This window comes from Monodelphis domestica, chromosome 4 (assembly GCF_027887165.1).
Source record: "Monodelphis domestica isolate mMonDom1 chromosome 4, mMonDom1.pri, whole genome shotgun sequence".
NCBI lineage: Eukaryota > Metazoa > Chordata > Mammalia > Didelphimorphia > Didelphidae > Monodelphis > Monodelphis domestica.
Window position 1 is genome coordinate 31,880,146 of NC_077230.1, and position 19,717 is coordinate 31,899,862.

The 19,717-nt window shown below is 33.2% G+C and overlaps 1 protein-coding gene across 11 annotated transcripts in view; it reads left to right on the plus strand.

The window, feature by feature from the left end:
• DMD (dystrophin) overlaps window positions 1–19,717 on the plus strand; it is a 2,399,796-nt gene that overhangs the window by 1,453,814 nt on the left and 926,265 nt on the right. For all 11 annotated transcript variants that reach the window (XM_007493357.3, XM_056797113.1, XM_056797116.1 and 8 more), the window contains one exon: window positions 9,955–10,130. In XM_007493357.3, coding sequence (XP_007493419.2) covers window positions 9,955–10,130 — 176 coding nt within the window. The remainder of the gene's footprint in view (window positions 1–9,954; window positions 10,131–19,717) is intronic.

Genomic DNA, 19,717 nt, shown 5'->3' on the forward strand with positions numbered 1-19,717 from the left:
TCCAAGTTGAGTAGATGATTTTATTATTCTTTTATAGCCTCCACCTTCAAGAGCCGTTGGGGAATTTCACTAACACAGAGTTCTAATGTAGCACACATGTAAAAATACTCTAGCCAGACTAAAACAAAACCTTACCTTTTTTAGTTCTATTAAGCAGCCAACAAACCAAAAAAGCCTTTAAGATTTTAGAATTAGCAGGGTTTAGCTTATCCTTAAGTATTTCAAAATACTCAGAGAGCCTATGCAATACCAATTCAATGAATTATATAGTAGCTGTGAGTCTTTAGCTATGAATGGGGCAATAGTACATATTCAGTTTTTTGGTCATCCTTTAAGTTCAAGGTCAGAGAAAAGCTCCTTTTTGAAGCTTTTTATAGAATTTGTTAAATATTCTCCTTTATATGTGTATGTGTACATATGAAGATTCATCTATACATTTCTTTACCTGTATCTCTTCATGTATGTATATGATATGTATATATGTATCTATACATATAGAAATATGTATATGATGAGTATCTATATGTATTGTACTGCACACATATATGTATGTACATGCCTACAGAGTGATATATTGATATTAAAGCTTTTATTTTAAACTATTAAAGCTTAAAACTGCACTAAGACTTTGGGTACAGCCTATATATACAGAAATGTAAAAAGAAAATGGAGTAAGAGGGAGAGAGAATGAAAGAGTCAATGTGTACTTCTGGGTTGCTTCTAGCAGATTTCTGCATTCTCTGCCACTGCCCATCAGAAAATGTACTGATGCATTAGTACACTTAGAATACAATAATATTTCCATGTACTCCAAATCTGATCTTTACTTTCTTTTCTTTACAATCACATCCTATTAGTTCATATCATACATAACCAGACCAAAGTCAAGTTTGCTTAATCTGCCTTCCTTTAGTTCTAGAACTCTGCAAACACTTATTACAGACCTACATTTACACAGACCACGAACTTCAAGGAGGAAAGACTGTGCTCACTTCCATAATGGAATTAGAGTATAACTGAAACAATTCTGGCCTTGGAGTCAGAAAAATTCAGTCTCTCCTACTTAGTAGTATGTAATTTCAGGTAAGACCCTTAGCTTCTCTGAGTAAAGCTGCCTTACCTGTGAAATGGGGCTAAAACCACAAGATTGTGTTAAAGATCAAATCTTATCAAAATACATGCATTAAACATTTTGTGAATGATAAAACACTTTGTAAGTGGAAGAATTTGTTCCTCAAGAGTCTGGTAAGAAGCAAGTTCACTCATTTTACCTCTACATAGCAAATCACTCTTAAGAGATCAGAATAGGAAGCAGCATCTGAAAGCTCGGAAGAGATTTCATCAATCTGTGAAAAATTTAACTATCTAAGAAAACATGTAACTATCTTCTCTTCAAAATTCAATTCTTATGCACTGCAATTTTAATAGTTACATGCACTAGTGATCCTAATTTTATTGGACTTGTATCCAGATATGGACTTCTTTAAAAATTACTCTTAATGATATTATTCTGAATATCTGATGTCAAAGGTTTTAAAAAATCTTATTTCATTTATCTTTTCAAAGAGTAGTGAAAATAATCAGCTTCCTTGAGATGCAGTAAAGTACAAAAATGATTCCGCAAGAATGTTTGGGTTTTGTTTTATAAAGGAGGAAAACAAGACTGGACTAGAAAATAATGCATTACATATTCATGGGTTTTCAGTTTACTTTATATCAATCCCACTTATTTTCATGGCTCCCTGGGAGGTAGATATATTGTTTCCATTTGACCTGTAAGTAAGCCAAATATTCCAGGTCCCAAAATGTCTCCACAGTAAAATGAGGACTAAATTCTAGATCTTGATTCATCTTGCTCCATTTCGTCAATGAGCTCAGGGAAGATTAGGTTCCTTTTCCACCTACTTTTCTCCATTTTCTCTGCTTATCTCTTTTCCCCATTCTCTTTCTGTAACTTTTCATTTTCCTATTTCTGCTCCATTCAGTTTATGGATATGTACCAGTTCCTTTATCTACTACAAAACTCATGCAATTTATCATTGCATGGTTTCCAAACATTATTCAGTTCCTTCTCGTTCTTTCTCTTTCCTAAATCTGTTTCATTTCCTTCTTACTGTCCAGTTCTGTATTTTTAGAAGATTTTGCAATTTTTTTATTAGTGCAATGTTTTTGTATTTTCCCTTACTATAAATAATGTAATAAACAGTCTCCTTTATAAGCTTCCACCAACACAGATTAAATCCTTCCAAACAAAACTAGACATTGTTGCTTTCTTTAATTTAGTGGAATTTGTTAGCTAAAAAGATAGAAGGCAAACAGGTAGCCTAGTTTGTGAATGCTTTGTGAATAAAAAAATGAAAATATTTAAATTCATGATTTTCTTAAACTGAAACCAGGAACTATGCTAATAAATATTTATTCTATTTGTTAACAATTAATAATTAACAAATATTTATTATGAAGTGCTTTCAAAATACAAAGTGTCATCCCAAAATTGCATAAATACTTTTCAGACCTCCTGTATCATGTACCAGGCTAGACCTTGGGTATACAAAAATAGATATGGCATAGATTGTGTTCTAAAGGAATTTATAGTGTGAATATAGAGGGAATAGAGTGAATAAAGAGCAAAAGAAATACCCACAAATATAAATTGATAAAGGGATTGGGATAAATGGAAATGAGAGATCTAGGCAGAATCTAGGTATCAGAAATTTGAACAAGGATAGCTCATTTTTAGCTTGGAAGCATAAAGGGGATAGATGGTAAGGAAAGGCTTAATGAAGGAAGTGATATCAGGTGATTAGAATCTATTCTGTGCATGAGAAGGAGAAGAACAAGTTATAGGAAGTAGTCCAATTTGGATAGAACAAAGTAAGGGTAGGGTAGTAATTCATGAAATAAATAGAAAGATAGAAATGGAAGAGGATAGAGAAAAGAATGTGAAAGTTGCAAAGTTGGGGGTTTAAATTTTATTCATTAGGTAATGGAGAATTACTGAAAGTTTTTGAGTAGAAAAGTAGCATGAGATAATTAAGTGATAAAAATTGTGCTTTAAGAAGATGGCTTAATATATTGTGAAGCATAGGTTGCAAAGAGAAAGGACTAAAGACAAGAATGCCAATTAGAGTCTATTACATCCTGTTAAGTCCTGATTATTGCAAATAATGAATCCCATTTATTCAAATTCTCACTGATTATTTCCATTGGGTTGGAACCAAAGATCATATTTAACATAAATTAACTTCAAATATTCAAAATTCAAAGTGTGAATTCAAATGCTTGTGACCATAGGATTCAATATTCACACTAATCATGACCTGGAGATAATAAAGATAAAAGGAGACGAGGGCATAGTTGCATTGGAAGTGGAAAGGAAGGACTAGTTCTAGAAATAAGATGGAGTTTGTACAATTGCTGGATAGCAAATATTTATTAAGCACCCACTATGAGCTAAAGTTACTCTCACAGACCCCTAATTGATGATATCTTTTTGCCCTGAAAATGGAATTACTTCATTAAAAAAGTCTCTAACCAAACACTTTTCTGTCTTTCTATTTCACCATAAGTAGCCACAGGTCATTTTTTCAAACATATCTTCTCTGCCAATGAGCTGTGAAGACAATGTCCTGGCACTCTTATCTGGCAGTGAAGTGGAGAATGGATTACTGTTCTTCCATCTTTTCAGTTGAATCTGACACTTCAAGACCCCATTTGGGGTTTCCTTGACAATGATCCTGGAATGATTTGCCATTTCCTTCTTCAGCTCATTTTACAGATGCAGAAACTGAGGAAAACAGGGTTTGGTTTGTCCAAGGCCACACAGCTAATTAGTGTCTGAAGTCAAATTTGAATGCAGGTCTTCCTGACTGTGGGCTTGGAATTCTATCCACTGCTCTATCTAAGTGCCCTAAGAATGGATTACTAATTCATATCCATGAGTATCTGTAAAACTTTATCTTCAAAGTCTAACTGAAAGGACCTAAGGGGCTCTCCAGATCAGACTATACTTAAAATAGGAATTTTTCCTACAAATCCTTGACTTGTCATTGAGGCTCTGAAAATCTTGGTGGAGAAAGAAGCATTAAACATGGACCTCATAGTTGCATTGAGGAGGTGAAAACTGAACCCAAAAGACTTGATAAAATCATCAGAGAAGTTAATAAGGGCCATAACTAGTACTTAAATTTCGGACTTTGGGTTTAAAGGTGAGAACTCTTTCCACCACATCCCCTTGCAAAAATGCAAAAATACAAAAATAAAATGTGAAAGTGCAGGAAAATTATTCCTTAACAATGTATTGCCTTAGACTTTGGGAATGCCTTTCATTAGTGGCCAGTTCTCCTAGGAGTCTTTCTTACCACCCAGGAGAATATAATAGCACTGATTGTTTACTTTTTAATTTGTTAAGTACTTGTTGGTGCAAAATTGGGTCTTTTGTCTTTTAAGCTTTTTGTGGTGAAGGAAATAATAAATAAGTAAAGTAGTGAAAGGAAATTATTTCTGTAACTTCAAGAGGAAACCAAAAGCAACTTCAAGAAAAAAAATCTAATATTATTTAGTCATCTGGGGAGTAGCAGCTGTTTTGAGTTACTCACTGTTCTGAAAAAAAATTGATGTTTTACTAAACTTTGCTTTATAAAATCCCAAAACTTTCCATATTAAAAAAAAAAAATCTGTCATCTCTAAACCTTATTAGTTTTCAGACTGAGGAGATAACTTAGGAACACCAAGTACATAATTTTGCTTTCAGTTTTGATCCATTAATTTATTATCATGTTTTCTATCTCTAATAGTTAATCCACCATGCCTCACACAGAGTAGTCTCCAAAATATGTATTAAATAGATCTGCATAAAGAGGTTCATTATGCTTTGCTACCTAATCTTTGCACACAAAAGTAACAAATTAACAAGTTACTCTTCCCCCCAAAAAACCCAATCCCTTTAACTTAGAACTTCATATAAATCAGTTTTCAATCACCTTTTAATTGATTATTTTTGCTGATTCTTATTTATCTATGAAATATAAATACTCCCCTAGTTTCTTCATCTGTAAAATGAAGGGTATCATAGACTCAGTGGCTTCTGATGTCTTTAACAGTTCTAAGTCTAAGGCTTTATATAATTCAACCCAACTACCTTTTCCTATATGGCATCTTCCTCATCCTACCAACTGTGAATACTTCCCTAATTGTATTGATTTTGCATCTGCTGGTGAAGACAAGCTCCATGAAGGAAAGATGTTTCCTTTGTGTCTCCCTAACACAGTTCCTGGCACCTAGTAGATATTTAATGAAAGCTAGTTGATTGATTTATTCATTGGAAAATTTCTAGAGGATCTTGAAAGTATAAGATACCCTTGCTGAAAAGGAGATAGAGTAAAGACAAATAGGGACAAAAACATCATTTGTTTATTTATTTCTAATACAAAATGCTTTAGAGAGCATCCACTTTATTTTCCGAGTTCCTTCTTTGTCATTAGTCTTATAACTTTATACAACTTGTAAGTTTAAGACCTTATAACTGAGTAAAGAAGTTTAGGTGCATCTTTTAAAAAATAAGCTATTAAATTTTTCAGTGATAAGGGTAATCAGAAGGTTCACTATTCAAAAACATTATGGCTTTGTCCATCTAGGAGGGCAGTTATTGCCACAGACACAGGAGAAATTCTGAATCTTAAATCTAAACTAGGAGAGGTTTTTAATTAGTACAATATTCTAATTCAGTGACTTAAAAAGCTAAACCATGAGGCTTTAAGGATTACAAAACACTCTGAATATATTAACTCATTTGATCCTCTTAATAACCCTGTTTCTTTTGTGTTATTACGAGCTCTATTTTACAGATAAGAAAACTGAGGCTGAGGGAAGTTAGCATTAGAATCATGGCTTTAGAAGTTCAGTAGCACAGTAGTTTTTAAGTTTTCTGGTTTTGTTATAAAATAGAATTATTTTGAAAAGTATTATTTCTAATATCAACTAATAAATGTTTATATTTATTTCACCAAGTCAATGGATTAGTGAGCAGAAAGGATAGTAGATATGGAGACATAAATAAATTTGAATTTCATGATCAAAGGAAACTTTCTTATTTTCATAAGCAGTGATCCTTATAGACAAACTTTCTAAAGCTAATTCTACTTTTTGACCTTTAGTTTTTTTCAGGATAAAAGGCACAGATTACCTAAATACAAAGCTAAAATAAATTTAAAATAAGCATTAATACTTAAGCATGTATGTTGGGTGCCTTCAGGATTTCATAATTTTATACAGAAAAAATTAAGATAGCATATGAGATAACTTCCTTTTAAAATTATATATTCATTAATTAAATTCAGCACTCATGAAATGCCTCATATGTATGAGAATGATATTAGAAATTAAGTCTTGTTATATTAGTTTAGAGATAAGAAGTAGAGAAGCTGGCTAGAGAAAGAATTGGAGTTTCAAATAGAGCTCAGACAGAGTGTCAGTTTCAAGACTAATGTTTTTTCTGTGTGGAACTTGGGAGAGGCATTGACTGAGTCTCTCTCTCTGAGGGCTTGGGGAGGTAACATCTTTTTTTCCTCTCTCACTGTCTGAGGTAGAAGAAAAAGAGGGAAAGATCTGATGGAGCTCAGTGTTTTCTTTTTCCAACTTTGGAAAAACTATTGGCTATTGCTGTTTTTATAGATTGTTTATATGTAAGAAAACCAAATGGAGACCTGGTTTTTGGTTTCAACTCTGATGTTAAGGCTCAGAGTCCTAACTTGGTTCTTGCAGCTAGCCTTTGTTATTTTTATAACTTGGAGGTGAAGTTAAGAATTATTAAGGATAATAGTGTTAGTTTATTGAAGAATAGAGAAAATTTGGGTTAGTCAGATTAGGAAGGATTAATGTAGCCTGTGGACACAGGAGAAGTGATTCCTTGTGGAATCAGGGAGTTTTGTTTGGGTGGAGTTAGAATCCCTTAGAGTTAGAAATCCTTTTTTATCCTTATATTTTCATTAAATAGTTTATTTTTTATATAACAAGAGTCTCCATAGTATCCTTGTACCTGGCTCTGAAGAGAAGTTCACTTATGAGCTTCACTTCATTTATATAAGCTGAGGATACTTTGTGAACGCAGCAAGCAGAGTATATAAATCAGTTTATAAATAATAATCAATTTAATGACTATTATTTTTACAGCCTGCCTTTTATTTTTACATATGTAAGGTGCTGTACAAGGTTCTGGACAGAAAAAAGAAAAGAAAAAAATTACAGAATCCCTACCTTCAAAGGGAATACAATCTATTTGATGTGATATGGCATATATAAAAATACATATGTGCATCACAGGACCCCTTTGTACTTCCAGATTCATCCTTGTGGCAGTAAGACCCATAAGGAAGCAAGTCTCTGATTCATTTTGCCCTATGCTCAAAAAGAACTCTAAAGGCAAATATCTGTAACAAAACTTAAGTATGGATCTTGTCTAAGGTCTCTCCAAAGGGATAAATATAATTTTTCCTAGGAAAAGTTATCAATGTATAAATGTCCAGTATAAGGCAATGATTTCCTTTATTATAGAAGCTATACTTAAAACAAAACAAAAGAAGCCTCATGTGTGTCTATTAACAAAGACTTAAAACATAAAACAATTGTTCTTCAGACCTGTTCTGAAATATTAAGTTATTAAAGCTTGAAAGTGCCTTAAGATTTTGGAATATAGTCTCTAAAGATGAAGAAAATTTCATGAGCTATAGAATAGGTATTTTATTTTCATATTAGAGATTTCCAAGTAGATCACACATACACACATGCACATACGTGCATACATACACATATATGAAATCTAGGTCGTCTGGCCAATGAGGTGTGATGTAACTTTTTCAGTTCCTATAGGTTCAGGATAATCATGCCAGTGATTATCTCCTCCTAGAAGCAATGTTTTTGAAGGAAGTGCCTCTTTCTTGAAAGGGAGCTAGCTAGATGACACAATCGAGTCTGTATGCAGAACCAGTAGGAGCTGAGTTCAGATTTAGCTGAAGACATTTTTAATACCTACATAAACTTAGAAAAAAGTGGCTAGGTGGAGTGGTGAATAGAGTACTAGGTCTAGAGTCAGAAAGACTCATCTTCCTGAATTCAAATCTGGCTTCAAGGTACATACTGGCTATGTGATCCTGGGTAAGTCATTTAACTCTGTTTGCCTCAGTTTCCTCATCTGTAAAATGAGCTGAAGAAGAAAATGCCAAACCATTCCAGTGTATTTGACAAGAAAACCCCTAATGAGGTGACAAAGAGTCAGGCATGACTCAGACAACTGAACAACTATGACCTAGATAAGTCATTTAACTTCTGCTTCCTTCAATTTCCTCCATTAGTAAAATGAATACTAAAAATACCTACTTCCAAAAGTTGTTCTGAAGATCAAATGAGATAATATTTGTAAATGATCTACGATAGTCCCTGGTACAGAGTAGGCACTAAATAAAAGTTTACTTCCATCCTTCCTTCTAGAATCCTGGCACTGACTCAGAGACTCCCTGCCAATTAGAACTCATGAGATTAACACCCAGGTTGGAAATGTCCAAGTCTCAAGGTCACTGTTCAGTGATATTGGTCCAAGAAAAGAAATACAAAGTGGAAGAGGCAGCCAAGACCAGGGGATCAGGCTTAAGCATATATTCTCAGTACTGGGTCCTGGAGTCACAGCCACCATTGTTGTTGGACAAGGGAAAAAAAAAATCCCTCCCTTCTTTCCCCGAAAGACAAAGGAATAAATAGTAGGACAAAAGAAGGTGTTCAAAAAGAGAGAGTCCAAGTCCAAGTCAAAACTTAGCCCTCTAAGTGGAGTACAGAGGGAAATGTCCTTCATGGCTGAGAGGCCAATATCAAGCCAAGACATTGTACATGTCCCTTAACAAGAAGCCAATGTTTATGTCCATCCCCAAAGAAACACTCTTCTATGGATCATCTTTGTTATGAGTATAACTATAATAATATATATATAACTATAATATACATATATAATATATATATATAACTATAATAATAATATAATAATATAACAATAATAGCCAACATTTATAGATGACCTTAAAGTCAACAAAGTGGTTTACAAATATTACCTCATTTGAGAGGCAAGTGCTATTGTTATCCTTATTTTATAATTAAGGAAACTGAGGAAGAGAGAGGTTAAGACTTATCTAAGGTCATACAGATGGTAAATGTCTGATGTTCAGGCTAGATTTAATCTCAGGTCTTTTTGATTGCTGTCCAGACCTCTACTGAGTGTGCCATCTAGTTTTGGTAGCATGTTATAGGGGAAGAAAAGAGAATCAAAGAATTTAAGAAGAGAGAGAACTAATTTTCTGTGGGGATGGGGATTGTCAAGTGAAAAATGATGAATAATAAAAATAATTTATTAAATAGAGGCATGCACCTTTTTAAAGATTTAAGAATAATTTAGCTAAAAACATTTTTCTTCCAGGCCCTATTTTTATTTCATATTAGCAACTGATCAGAAATTCAAAAATATTGCTTACTTTTCAAGTTTACAGTACTTTATAGACTAGTAAATACCATTCACAGTTGTGGGGACAAACAAAATTGCTCTTGAGAGAGTTTTCCTTGTAAATGATTTGTAGAACATTATATTATTCCTTAGTAAGTTATGTTGTTATTTATTTTTTTAAGTCTGACCTGGAGCTGAACTTTAAAGATGCTTGTGAAGAAAATATTAAAAGATATCTTTCTTTCCTAATTCCTTTGGGCCTAGGTGTTTTAGTTTGCCAGCCTCCACTCCCCCCAAAAAATATATATTTGTCTATGTATATGTGTACCTCTACATATATATATGTGTGTGTGAACTCTCCCTTGAGATTATGTTTTGCTCCCAGTTGTCCTGCTAAATTCTGTACCTTCTACCACCTTCATAAAGAAAAAAAAAAGTTGCATTTCATCTTTCTTTGTTTTCCTGTCTTCTAGGAGCTCCAGGATGGCATCAATCGTCAGCAAACTGTTGTCAAGGAATTAACCGTAACTGGAGAAGAGATCATTGGTCAGTCCTCAAAAGGAGATGCAAGTATTTTAGAGGATAAACTGGATTACCTGAATGTTCGGTGGCAGGAGGTCTGCAGACAGTTGGCAGAGAGAAAAAAGAGGTAAGACAACAATATGGACCTTACAATACCAGTGGTTGGTTAACTTAATCTATTGAGAAGTAAGAAGATTAGATGAAGGAAAACCTGTGAACAGTTAGTCCTGAAACAAAACAACATTAATCCTTTGGTAAATAATCGATCAATAAGAACAAGAATTTGTCTATTCCTTCTCTGTATATGTTTTAGACCTGTAGTTACTACTAACTAAATGAGTTACATGTTCTTTTACTAACAGATTTGTTAAAAATCTCATATATATAATCTGTCAAAGGCAATGTTTTCAAGGTATTCCAATGGGCTCACACTTTTAAGAAAGTATGCATGCAGTAATTTTAAAAGGAAAACCATTAGCTTTTATTTTGCCAATTTTCCTCCTAATTTTTCATAGTTGAAATGATGGTAGTAAAAAAATGATGATTAGGATGATAATGTTTTAATGTGAATACATTTCATGTTCCTACCAAGTTTGCAAGAATGTAGCCTTTGCAAACTATTAAGGTACCAAGGAAATAATAGATCTGCTCACTTCTAGTTCCATTACTGCACTAATAATGATCGTTTCTTGCTTGAAAATTTTTAAGAGGGAATAGATAAAAACATTTAAAGGGAAAGGAAACAACCCTAAGAGGTTATTACTGAATTTAATCATCATTAAACTTTCCCTTGGAATGTATTTAAAGTTGAGAAAGCCAACAGTAAGCATAGCTACTTGGAAGCCTGGGATAATGTTATAAGATGGGTTTTGTGTTAAATTTTCTGTTGTTAATTCTAATGTTTCTTGATTCAAGAGAGACGGTTTGGCCTTTATTGATCAAATGAGAATATCATTATGTATATGTAATGGGAAATCAGCTCTTTTTTTTTTTTTCAAGCTCTTGCCTCATACTTCTCTTTTACATTAAAGGAAGTTTTTGATATTTTTAAACCTGGAACAACCCCACAGAGGGAGGTCCTAGGTTGAGAGATATTTAAAAATGAAGTTTCAGAAATATGTTCAATCCCATTTTTCAACCATTTATTGCCTATACCAGCAGTTATCAAATTGTGGTCTGCCTGAAAACCCTTTCAGGTGATCCACAGTGTCAAAATAATTTTCTTAATAATATAAAAGTGTTATTTGCTTCCTAAAATACTCCACCCCTTTCCAAATATATATATTTTTGAACCCAATTTTATTCACCTACATCTGCCAAAAAAAGGTTTCTTTACATACATTTTCCAGAACTAAATATCACAATAGACTCAATGCAGAAGCAGTTTTGAGAATCCAGCTACGTACACTAAACCAGACATTAAAAAGATTTGCAAAGCCATGTAAAATAATGTGGTCCTCGCTATTTTTAGAAGATACAGTTAATTTTAATAAAAATTATTGCATATGTTTATATATGTGCTAGGATTAATAGTAGTTTTAAATAATTAAATAGTTTAAAAGCTCATTTGATTAAATTTCCAACATGATGAACATCAATAGGTATAACCCCTATAAACAAAGCAGAAGGTCTTTCGAATCCTCAATAATCTTTAAGGAGTTTAAAAGGATCCTGAGACCAAATTGTTTTAGAGCACTGGAGTACATCATCTATAATGGCTACGACAACAAATCAAACTGCATTATTTCTTTCTTACTTTTGTGTTCCAGACATATGAATTCATTGTTCTTAAAAATTCTTGAAGAACCTTATTTTACTAATACACATTAGCAAGAAATACATTGTTTTAGAGTCCAATAGAACACTAAGATTCAGTGACTTGCAATGAGATCACAAGAAGCTGAGCTTGAATTCAGGTCTTTTGGTATCAAAACAGAAACTACTAAGTCGTGGTGTGTCTTTATATTGATACCCCTGCACAAAACAGGTACACTGACCTTTAAAAAAACAAAAACAAAACCTAGAGGCAGAAAGGTGGTTCAGGGGATATAGAGAGACAGGCTTGGAGACTGGAGGTCTTTGAATTCAAATCTGGCCTCAGGCTTGTCCTACTGTGTAACCCTGGAAGTCACTTAGCCCCAATTAGCTAGCCCTTATTACTCTTCTAAGACAGTAGGGAAGGTTTGTTTGTTTGTTTGTTTCAACAGATAATAATACTATCTGAAGATATTTCCATTTCAGAGTTCTGGTTTATAAATTCTGTAAGAAAATTATTTCTGATTAGAGATTGCGTCCTAAAAAAACACATTATTTTTTCTTATTAACACACTTTCCCCCCCAAGAGCCATGAAATTAAACAGAAATCATTCTATCTAGCCCAGAGATATTTCCGTACTTTAACAAGAAATACATTTTTAATATATTTTTACTCCTAACAGGTTTGAACTTGTATGATATCATTTTTAAGCTCTGCCCAAACTTGTCCAAACTAAAATATTAAGAGATATAAAGATTGAAGTAAATCTGATAAGTTTTTCAAAGTTTGGTAGATAGTTTTTCATAATTATTATAAATTAAATGTTTCTTTTTTATTTTTTGAAATCAATCAAACTACACTCATTTATTAAGTACATCTCCGTGCCATTCAATGTTCTTGGCACTGGAAACCTAAGGGAGGCTTTGCCCTCAAGGATCTTACTCTTTATTAATAGAAATAACATACATGCATATAAATATATGCAAAATAAATACAAGGTAATTTGGGAGGGATCAGGGAAAATACCAAAAGATGGGAAGGATCACAAAAGATATCATATAGAAATAAACCTATTAGCTATGTTTGGAAGGAGTTTATGGATGCTTAGAGGCCAGCCTGTAAGAGAACACATTCCAGGCTTGGGGGATAGCATGGAATACCAGTAGAACAGAAATGAAATATTATATGAGGAGAAATAAAGTCTTAAGTTTGGTTTGGCAGAACCAGATTGTATATATATATATATACACACACATATATATCAGCCTACAAGTGGGTTAGTTAGATGGTGGAAACATTTTTATATTTTTTTATATTATAGATATACTAAAAAGCCATTGAAACGACTTGGGCAGGAGAAAATAACCCAGCTATACCTGTATTTAGACAATATCAGTCTGACAGCTATTTGAAGGACTGATTAGAGAGGGGAGAAATTTGAGATAAAGATACTAAATAGGAGGTCATCGCAATAGCCCATGAGAGAGGTTATGGCAGCTTGATCTAGTGGGGTGGCTATATCAGTGTAGAGCAGAAAAATTTGAGAGACATTAAAGTAGAATTAACAAGACTTGACAACTGATTGAATATAAGTGAGAGTAAAGAGTGAAAGATGACTGGAGTAATTTATATCACAGGGCAATGAGGTAGTACAGAGGATAAAGTGCCAGGCCTGGAGTCAAGAGGTTCTCAGTTCAAATTTGGTCTCAAACATGAGCTGTGTGATCCTGAGCAAGTCAATTAACTCTATTGGGTTCATTTTCTTCATCTGTAAAATGATCTGCATATAGAAATAGTAAAAAACTCCTATATCTTTGACAAGAAAACCCCAAATGGATGGACACATATGAACAAAAATTAATACTACATAGTTATAGCATAATATCTTCCTTTCTAATTATCTGTGGTCCCCCAATATCCAAACTTTTTAACTTTTCAATAACATGAGTTGGCATTTAGATAGCACTTTTTGATTATAAAACATTTTACAAGAATAATACCCAATATTGTCTTATTTGATCCTAAAAAAAAAACCCTATGTGGGAGGCAGTATAAACATTATTATTCCTATTATAAAATGCAGAAACTGAATCTCACAAAATTAAACTGCTTATCTAAGGTCACAGAGCTAATAGGTGTCTGAACTGGAATTTGCTTCTCTCCACAGTGCAAATGAAGCAACAATTTCTTCACTATAAGTATATTTTAATATCTTATTCCTACCGGTTTTTAGAGAACCAATACATGCTGACTAGCTTTGGGAAGATATGGTGAAAACCAAAAGTTAACTATGTCTAGGATGCTGCAAGAATTCATTTTAAAATTTCTCACATTTTAAGATTTTTGGCTTTAGAAAGAGTTTTTTTTTTTAATTAGCCTTTAGAGTGCATTGTTTTAGGGTCTTAGAAAGTAGAAAAAGTATTTGTACTATGTTAGATTTTATGGTTGGACTGACTATTTAATTTGGTGATCACCGGGGATTTAATTGAGAGAGAGAGCTTCCTCTGAACCAGTTAGAAATTCTATAGCACCAGTAGTCAGGGAAAAGGAGTCTCAAGATGATGGGCCTTTCTCAGAGGTTCACACCTCCAGAAAAGGCAAGGAACTAAGTCAGCCTTTACACTCACCACAGTGACTGTCTAAAAAGAAAGCAGTCTGAGGTCTCCTGCAGGAGCTCCTCCAGGGGTCCAGTTCCACAGCCAAGTGTCTTCCCTCCAAGTCTGAGTGTCTGTCTTCCAGTCTCTCCTCAAGTGTCTCTCTTCACTCTAACTCTGAGTGACTCTCTTCACTCCATCCAAGAGTCTGTCTTCCAGTCCAGCTTCCAGTGACTGATAGATGATCAAGTCTCTGTTTCCACTATTTAAAGACCTTTTTCTCTTGTGTCACCTCCCCTAAATTTTATGTCTACCAATCACAGCAGATGCTCCTCTCCAGGACTACCCATTCTTTCATACCTGGGTCACAGACCTCCCACTCAATGTATAAAATGCGTGTTCATACCTTTTTGTGCTTAGTTCACAACTTTTTATAGTTAGTTCCTACCTTTTTGTGGTTAAAATGGGTAGATCTACTTTAAATACTGGGTTTATACTTTTGGGGATTTAAATCTAAAAATAGACAGGGGATTACAATTTAATCTTCACAATAAGAAGAGGCAAGTACGTTCATTGTTACAATCCAATTGTTACAAATCCAATCTTCACAGTACTCAAAAGTTGAGACAAACCAGCTATTTGTGTCTTTCTTCATTTCAGAAGCTGTTGTTATGACTTACATTAATAGAAATTTGTAACACAAAAATAAACTCAATATCATATCTACTGATAGACATAATTTGCTCTCAAATCCAAAAGTAAACCAATTCTCAATAAAAACAAATATTTCATTAATGATACATTAAGCTATCAGCTATAATAGAATTGTAATCTTGGAGCTCTTGTTAATTAATGTTGCACTCCTATTACAACCTAAGCAGAATCTGATATTAAATTCAAATCTTCAATAAAAATGCCACTAGTTTCAATAAAGCCCTTGAAAGTATTTAATATTCCACATGGAATCTACATACACAAAAGTATATAATTGAAGAAAAAACCTCCAGCATAAATTATATGGTGTTAAAACTATGGAATCTTATATGTGATTCATTACTAATATCAACAGGATATTGAAAACTTGCAACAATGATTCCCAGTGTATTTTAAATGTTGCTGAACATTTTCTAAGATTGACCTATAGAAACCAAGGAAGTAGAAACCAGAGTCATTAGTTGGATAATCCAAACTAGAAAATCTAAGGTTACCTCACTTATCTGGCATAGAAGCTATCATCATCTTGGCATAATAGAAATTAATTCCAAAATATCTCATAGTCACAAAAGAAACTTTTTAAATGAATATATTAAAAAAGAAAGCTTCAGAGAAGAATTAAATTGGAATGGTAGAAGTTATATGAAATACCTATAGTAGATTTCCAATTAACTGCCTATTCATCTGTCCACAGTTTGATCTATTACAGTCTCTTATGTAATGCCCAGTCAATACAAATTGTTTAAACAAAATCAGCAAAATAAATATTTACTAAATACTATATATAAGACCAAAAACTAGATACACTAAAACATAAACCAGTCCCTGGATTTTTGTAAGTACTTATTAGGTAGTCACTGAATCATAGTTTTGTCATCTGTAAAATAAGAAAGAAAATATTTCCACTACCTATATCATAAATGAAGACCAAGTGACAGCCATGTAAAATGATTTGTAAATTTTATATACATATACATATATACTAATCTTTGTTTATATATATTTATACCCAAAGTATATATGTTATTTTAAAAATATAATCTCATAGCAATGAATACTGAACACAAATAATATGCCAATCAGAATGTGATATACAAGAGATTCAAAAACCATACTTTGTGCATTTCCTTCTATATTTCTTGTTTTCTTTTTAGTTATATTTTTATTGGAAAAAAACTTTATCATTGAACCATACTGACTTCCAGGTAGGATAAAATGGAACAGAGGTATTAATGAGTTATTTAGTCTTTAAGAAAGTGCCAGTTTTAATAATGTAAGGGGGAAAAAGGTTGTGTTTTTTTTTTAATAAAAGGTTGGCCTGGATTATTCAAAAATAGTGTTGCCAAGAATTTAGTTAATTCCAAAGAGATCTATTCAACAATTTATTTACAAAATATAGAAAGAGTGAAGTTAGAAAATCAGAGAGAGGATAGGGTAATATATCTACTCTAAGCACTAAGTATTTTGCTCCAAACCCTGGCTCAAAAACAGGCAGGGGAGTTTAGTACTTAACCAGAGAGGCCTTGGCCCTTGTAACCAAGGACCTGGGGATGCAGGAAGCCTCTCTCAAGTGGATAGGTCTCTCCTGAGGCTTGTCTCTTCAGAAAATCCAGGAAAGGTGTCAGCTCTTTCACTCATCACATGTCAGTTGAAAAGGAGAGATTTAAGAACAGTCACACCAAGTTCAAGGTCTCAGGTCCAGTAAGCAGATTCTTCACCAGCCTCCAATTCAACCTCAGAAGAAGTCAAAGTTTCTGAAGATCTCAGGCCTATCTCAGATGAATCTCCTCCACAGGAAGTTGTAACTCCCTTTAAAAGACACTTTCTTTTGTGTCACTTCCTGCACCTTCCTCCAATTTTTACATCTACCAATTACTGTTGAAGCTTTGCTTAGGACTGCCAAGGGGGCAGTCAGTTTGATTCTGATTCATCACCCACTATTGAACATGTGGGTCACAGATCTCTCTCACTTAATGATTAAGTGGAATGTTTATACTTTTGGTGATTAAATCTAAAAATGGGCAGGGGAGTTAATTTAATCTTCACAATGAGGGAAGAGTTAATTTCATTTTCACAATCAGGGGAGAGTGAAATTTAATCTTTATAATAAGGAACTAAATGGATATAAAATAGGAAAAAAGATCACTAAAAGTAGAATATATCAAGAATCAAGAAGAAACCTAAAAATAATCACTAAATATTAGAATAAAATATGGAATATGCACACTTATAAGATTCAAATTATCACATAATTTGAGACATTTTTTGAAGAGCTATTTTTTGGCTGTCATATAATCTTTCATGTAGTAGTAATAGTAATAGGAGTAGTTGTAGTCATCGTAGTGTAATCATCATACACCATGAAGTCATTGTCATAGCTGTTTGCAGTGTTTATAAATATTTCATTTGGTCCTCATAGTTCCTCAGGTAGAGAGAGATTATTATTGTCCTAATTTTACAGGTGAGAAAATTGAGGCAGTTAGCTGATAAGTGACCTGTCCCCACATAGCCAGTAAATATCTAAGGCCAAATACAAACTCAAGTCTTCCTGAATCCAAGGCCAGAGTTATGTTCACTGAACCTCCATTTGCTCATAATAAGTGTTCATTGCTTATTGTTGTTGTACCTTTATAGCCCTTTATTTTCTATTATAAATAGCTGTATTGTGTCACTCGGCTTGATGGAGAGAGAGCTTGTCAGAAGATTCTAAAGTCTTCTGTATTTGAACACTTGGTAACTATGTGATCCAGAACAACTATCTTAATGTCTTTTTGCCTTAAATTCTCCATTTTTGCCAAAAGGTAGTTAAGTAAGTGGTTAAGTCCTTCTGTTCTTATTGGTTTCTTATAAAGAGAATACTTTAATATGAACTTTTAAATTTTAGTGGGTCAATGTTTTATTTAAAAGCTCCTTGAATCCAAAAGATTTATTGACTGAGGCTTTATATATTGAGCAACACCCATGTATGTCTTAAAGAAATATTGGCATACCTTTTAGCAGTTCAGGCTTGGGCCTTAGTTTATCTCTGCCTTCAATGCTTAAGCAAGGGTTTACAAAGTAAATTAATAGTGTAAACAGATTGGCAAGACGCTTACTTAAATCTTCCTAAAAGAAGAAATTGTTTTTAAGGACTTTAGCACATTAATTCTTCATATGCAAATGAATTCTTTTAATTTTATATTAACCATATCTGATTAATTGAAGTAGACCTAACTGGGCCACCATTAGGAAGCATTCGGCTAACAATTTATGTCACCCTCTACATTGGGCATCAAAGTGGCAGTGAATTGAGTACCAGGTCTGAAATCAGAAAGACTAGTGTTCCTTAATTCAGACCTGACCTCAGATGTTTGTTGGCTGAGTGACCCTGGGCAGGTCATTTGACTTTGTTTGCCTTGGATCTTCAACTGTAAAATGAACTGGAGAAGGAAATAGCAAGCTACTAGAGTATCTTTGCCAAGAAAACCCCATTTGTGGTCACAAAGAGACAGAAACAACTTAAAAACAAGAGCAATAAAATTCTTTCCAATAACAAGATTCTAGAACCCTGGGGCCTAGAGTCAGGAAAATCTGAGTATAAATCCAAATTCAAACACTTTCTATCTGTATAACCCTGGGCAAGTCACTTAGCCCTTTCTCCCTCAGTGTTTTTCCCATAAAATGAGCTAGAGAAGGATATGGCAAACTGCTCCATTATCTTTGGCAAGAAAATCTTTAAAAGAATCACAAAGAGTCATACACGACTGAAGAATGCCTAAATAACAACAGCAAAATACTCTGGAAAGTAATGAAATTGCATTTTAAAAAATTATTCTTCAATTTTGTCTTTAGCAAATCTAAGTACCATTGATGTACAAATATTAGACAGTGGTTACACAAAGACAAGAAATAGAAACTGTCCATGTCCATAAAGAATTTACATTTTGCTAGAAAATTGAAATCTTTAAAGTTGATTAGTCTAAACATATTTTTAAAAAATGAATTTATGCCATAGGAGTTGAATTTTCTTTCTTTTTGAAATGATTAACTTTCTTCCAATATTACACTTTTAGTTCTGGGAAATTAGGCAAAGACCTTTCTAACCTTAAAATTAATGGGTGAAATAAGACTTATAATTAATCAGTTCATTCTAGCTTTTCTTCAAGATTTAATACACTTAAGAAGTTAATACCATCAACTTTCACAGCTCCCTTGAATCATTAATAAACGATCCCTTGATTAAAACTTATTGGACATTTTGCTTCATTTTGCTCTCTATCAAAGAGGACTTAATAATTATGACACTTGCTAAAAGCTGAGAACAAATATATGTATAGAAATAACTATATAAGACAAGTGCCTCTACTTAAGCACATATTCAAGGAAAAAGAAAAAATTACCTTTCAGATATTACATCAATGTAATTAACTCTAAAATTTGCCCAAATTTTAAAAAGATATAATAAACCATCAGAAGAAACCTCATTTTTCTTAGTCATTTTGATGATAAATTATGAATGTCCTTGAACATTTTACCAGACCCATAAGAGGACAGATGGGTAGAGATTGCTTATCCTCATACACCTGTATCTGCATGCATTTTTTTCCTGGTATGACGAAAAAAAACCAAACATTTTGTTGTATAAAGATTTAGTATCATCTTTTATAATTA